Consider the following 5,417-nt stretch of genomic DNA (forward strand, 5'->3'; position numbering starts at 1 on the left):
GTAGAGCAAGGAAGCTTGCTCGCTCGTATTCTTCGTTAGAATCTTTAGAGGACTTGGACCATATTACTTTCAAGGCCTTCCTTCTTCGTTGCTTTTGGTTCGGACACTCCGGCTTGTAGTGTCCCTTCTGGTTGTAGCAGTAGCAGGTAACTCCAGACTTGACCTTCGTGTTCAATTGAGTCACCTTCTTCTTTTTGCACATTTTTCATATTAGTTTTATGAGTTCGACTGTAATTTTGTCATTATCGTCTTCTGAGTCTGATTCATCTTCGAACTTGAGTTCAGTTCTGCGCTTTGTTTTTGATTCCCATATTTTGCTCATTCCTACAATCAAAGCAATACCTTTCTTAACCCGAGTAGTATTAGTTTATTCGTGAAGCTTGAATTCAGAAAATAATTCATCTAATTTTATTAAAGAGATGTCCTTGGATACTTTGTAAGCATCTACCATGGATGCCCACAAAGTGTTCCTCGAAAATGCATTGAGTGCATACCTGATTATATCACGATTTTTCACCTTCTGACTGACTGCATGAAGGCCATTCAGTAGGTCCTGAATCCACGCGTGAAGTTTGCTTGCCGACTCACCTTCCTGCATTTTTATGCTATACAGTTTATTTAAAATTAAATCACGTTTGCTTACCTTGGTGTCTGAGGTTCCTTTGTGCAGCTCGATTAGCTTCTCCCATAGTTCTTTCGCGCTTTTAAAGGGGCTGACCTGGTTCAATTTTTCTTTAGTTAGGCCGAATTGAAGAGTGCATGTTGCTTTGGCATCGACCTCAATTTTCTTCATCAAAGTTGTGTCCCAATTCTGGCATGATACTGGCTTTCCAACGCCGTCGAGTGGGAGTTCGAGACAAGTTTGGATGATTATCCACATCTCAATTGGCATCTTGAGGTGGTACTTCATTTGGCTCTTCTAGTAGCCGAAGTGTAACGCCCCGGCTCGGGCGAGCCCCACCCATACCAAACCAGGAACACCACCAAAATTGCCCATCGGGTTGACGACTAGCTCCACAGACCACCAGAGGTCCTTTCAGCGTGCTTTGTCCTCACTCGCACGCACCCTGGAAAACTTCCCAGGAGGTCACCCATCCTCAAGGACGCTTAACTTTGGAGTTCTTAAGTTTGGGCTTCCGAAAAGGAAGGTGCACCTTGGTGATATGGATGGTACCATCTAACCTTTTAAGCCATACTTAACCAGAATCTCAGAATCGGGGTATTACAATCACCCCCACTTAAAGACACAACGTCCTCATTGTGTAACCACGAATCACACCACACACAAATCCTAGAATCTCCCTCGCTAGGTGGTGCCTTGGGTGCTCTGCCACAGGCGCAGTCATGGTCGCAAGGTCGCTCTGATACCATCTGTAATGCCCCAACCCGGGCAGACCCCACCCGAATTGAACCGAGAACGCCACCAGAATTGCCCATCAGGTTGACAACTAGCTCCACAGACCACAAGAGGTCATTTCAGCGTGCTTTGTCCTCACTCGCACGCACCCAGGAAAACTTCCTAGGAGGTCACCCATCCTTAGATTTCTCCAAGCCAAGCACGGTTAAGTTTAGAGTTCTTAAGTTTGGGCTTCCGAGAAGGAAGGTGCACTTTGGTGATATGGATGGTACCATCTAACCTTTTAAGCCGTACTTAACCAGAATCTCAGAACCGGGGTATTACACGAAGTCTTCGCTAGAGAAGAGGGGAGGGCGTGCAGTGCTATACCCTTCTTAGTGGGCCATTAATGAGGAATCTCGCAAAAAAAAATAATAATAAATGTTCCAAGACTTGACCTTGGATTAGTAATGCGGGAGAAAAATAAAAATAGTAGTTTACTAATTTTAAAAAAAAATAATAAAATATTAATAAAAAAAATATTATTTTAAATTTTGTAAAATGTGATATTTTATCAATACTAATAAATGGTGAAGAGATGAAAATGAATTTTTCAAAAATAATTTTGGAGGGAAAAAATGAATGGCGTAAGAATCTTTTTTAAGCAAAAACGATATGTAATTTTGTTTTTGAAAAAAGAATCCCCCTGCTTCATTGGTGGTTTCACCAAATTAGAGCAATCTCGCTCTGACACCAATTTTAGGATCATAAAGTACTAGAGGGGGGGTGAATAGTGCTCGTTGCTAATTCGTTCATTTTGAGTAAATACGCAGCGAAAAACAAAGATAGACAATGCAAACACCAAGAATTTACTTGGTTCGGGGCCTGTGGCAACTCCGACTCCAAGGCCCACACGTGAGAGTACTTTCGATGGAAAATCACTAATCAATCAGAAAGATTACAAATAGAGTTTTACAAGTAATTAAAAATTTAAAGAATATCGACAACTTTGTATAAGAAAATCTTTAGTAGAACCGTCGTCGGAGCTTTCGGGCATCGTAGAAGCATTTTCTAAGCAGCTTGAAGAAGCGAATGTCCATTGTGTTCTTATGAAGTTCCTGGTCAAAGCTGCTTTTATAGGCTGTTTCAGGCACCTAGAACCCCTCTGGGTGCATGGACCACGTGGCTTGGCCACCCCGTGAGCTCCACATCAACTTAGCAATAACTTTTGAGTTTCGGGCACTTGGACTGACTCCGGGTGCCTGGACCAACTCCGGGTGCCCGAACCAGCTTTTTTTGACCCCTTATTTTCTATAAAATAAAGTTAGCCCAGGCAAAAACAATATATCTAAACTGAAATTTGACAGCCTCTGACTGTTTTTTTCTGACTTTGAGTTTCTTATAAACTCTAGGTCGAACCGACGCCTATTGTTCCCTTTTCGGAGAACGCATCCTCACCTACTTCTTAGAAGAAGTTACTTGTTGCCAGACCGGTCCTCCAGGTTGACTGGTCTTTTGCTCAGTGCCTGAGGCTTCCGGTCTTTATGCTAGATGTCCGCTCCATGACCCGTCCAGACTTCCACCCGGTCCGTGACCACCAGGATTTCAACCAATAGTCCTCGACTCTAGGATTTTACTCGAAGCGTTCGACCCACCAAGACTTTCTGCTTAGGGTTATCTTCCTCTAGGACCTAGGGTTATCGCCCCTAGGGTTTTCCATCTGCCTAACCGTAGCTATGACTTTTCATCACCAAGAGTTACCACCCCCTAGGACCTAGGTTTACCACCCCCTAGGATTTTCCACCTGCCTAAAATCCATTAGGACTTTTCTACAATCTCAATCAACCTTGTTAGATTACAAGATAGCTTAACTTTGGATCCTTTAACATAATCAAAACTTAGGTTCGATCGTCTGATGCTCCCTGCACCAATAGAGAACGGCTTTTCCTTTCCTAAGAATGATGATTTTCTTTTACCTCTACCTTATCCCAAGCATACTACAATTCACTGTTGGGATCTAGCACGCCAAAAATGTGAAAATGTAGCAGAAAAATTACTAGATCCTCTTATCCAGCAGATCCATGCGAAGGGAAGAAACATTTTCTAAAAAACTATACTAAGTTACATGATAAGATTATACCTTTGTTGCGTGCCCTTCGCAATCCCGACAGCAACCTTTTTTCTCTGGATCCAGATCTCAGCGCGTTCAAGCGTCCGCACCTCTATGGTATCCTCACAAACAAGCCTTGTCTTTGCTTGTCTCACAAACAAAGCAAGATGGAGAAGAAATCACAAGGTTGTGCTAGCAACCACAATGGTGATTTTAGCCAAGAGGGGAAGTTGGAAGAAGAAGAATGCTAAGGGTCTCAACACTTGTTCATCTTCTCAAATTATCATACAAAAGATATTTATAACCATCCCATGGTATACTAAGAGACTCCACCCTTTCATCTTCTCATAAATTGCTTAAAATCAATCATTCAATCCAATGGTTAAATTTTGACCATTCAACTTCCTTAGTGAACTCAAGTTCACCCAATGAGTCCAACCCATTGATTCTCAAGCAACTCAACTCAATCCAACAATTGGATCCCTTTGAGTCTAACTCAATGAGTCAAATTCGGATTACACTTAATCCATTGATTCATCACATGAACCCATCTCCATATCAACTTATTCTTTATGTGTGACCCTATAGGCTCTCGTAACATTAGCAATGTACCCAAATCAACATTTGTGATACATAAACAATGAGTGGCATCTAGCATGGCATCATTGCTACCCAAGTGATGAGAAAATCGAGATCCGACCTAACCTGTTCGTGGCTATCATCATGTATGACTTAGTCTCTCTATCCTTGATATTTAGATTGATCAATGAGGCATAGACCGTGTCATCCTCTTATCAATCTTTATGTTTCTTGATCTCCAAGTAGACACACTCAAACAAATGAACTCAATATCTCATATTGACTCATTTACACATGGTTATGCTTTCTTATGTCCTACTAATCAAGGGGTCCACAGATATCGCTTTCGTCATATGGAAGGGATAGATCTCATCTACATCACTCACATCTCTCCACATAATTTATTGCATACCCAGTAATCCACTTTATAGTCCATCCTGTTACGGGTGACATTTGACGATACCAAAGTATACAATTACTTATGTAGGGAACCGTAGTGACTTTAAGTCTGAGGACTATTCATACCAATAGTCACATGAGAATGTTTATGACACTCATACGACGATCCATGAAACATTCTCATGGTGTGTCATTAAGTATATATTCTTTAATATATATCCATGTATCAACCTGATATCTTATATCCATGACTTGTGAGATCAAGTCATCCGTTGACCTACATGTTAGTCTGAATGCATTAATATTGTCCTTGTATTTTAATGCTCGACTAGGAATAGTTAAGAGTAGTGTTCTCTACAATATCTCACTATCAATTCAACCAATTGATATATTATAGATAAGAACCTACTATCCAAGGACATTATTATATTTATTCAATCGACACTGAACTGCAATAAATATAATAACTAATTTTGCCTTTTTATTAATAATGATATATGATACAAAATGAGCCCTTTACAATCATCTCATAATTGGTATTAGGGCTAATACTAATATTCGCAATCCCACTAATTGGATTATTTTTGACACAATTCTCGAGGTTGTCCCTCCCCTAGTAGAGGACACTGAGCCCCACATTGAGCCCTTGTCATCTGGATAATCACAGCAGTCCGGACATCTGGAACCTGCTAGGCATTCTTTTGCCTATGGTATGGGTCCTTCCAAATTTGATTTTTTTTTATTTTTCCATGCCTCTTTGGATTCACTTCATGAGAAGCATAGTGCCCAACAAAAAATATTGGAGGGGTGCTTCAAATTGTTGGATGACCAGTTCTAGGACGTACGTGATCATTTTCAGTTCACGAGGAATTTCCAAGGCTAGGTAGCCAAGTTTGTTCAAGATTACGATACCAACCATGCAAGAATGAGAGAGTTTATAGAGGCCATGGACATCACTAGACATCAGTTAGACACTCTTTACCACTATCATAA

The 5,417-nt window shown here is 40.9% G+C and overlaps 1 protein-coding gene across 1 annotated transcript; it reads right to left on the minus strand.

Annotated features, from left to right (window-relative positions):
• Positions 1-281: 281 nt before the first annotated feature.
• LOC121999466 lies at positions 282-910 on the minus strand. The gene is made up of 3 exons (XM_042554151.1): positions 644-910; positions 495-592; positions 282-324 (listed from the first exon to the last, which is right to left on the minus strand). Exons 1-3 carry the CDS (start codon positions 908-910, stop codon positions 282-284), a joined length of 408 nt encoding a protein of 135 aa, XP_042410085.1.
• Positions 911-5,417: the final 4,507 nt, after the last annotated feature.

The sequence above is a fragment of the Zingiber officinale genome, chromosome 1A (genome assembly GCF_018446385.1).
Source record: "Zingiber officinale cultivar Zhangliang chromosome 1A, Zo_v1.1, whole genome shotgun sequence".
NCBI lineage: Eukaryota > Viridiplantae > Streptophyta > Magnoliopsida > Zingiberales > Zingiberaceae > Zingiber > Zingiber officinale.

Bases quoted from the DNA above. Each gene is read 5' to 3' on its own strand.
- LOC121999466 (XM_042554151.1), bottom strand. From the start codon at position 910: ATGAAGTACCACCTCAAGATGCCAATTGAGATGTGGATAATCATCCAA. The intron at 593-643 runs GTAAGCAAACGT...ATAAAAATGCAG, and splicing joins AAGGAACCTCAGACACCAAG to GAAGGTGAGTCGGCAAGCAA. The intron at 325-494 runs GTATGCACTCAA...CTTTGATTGTAG, and splicing joins AAAAATCGTGATATAATCAG to GAATGAGCAAAATATGGGAA.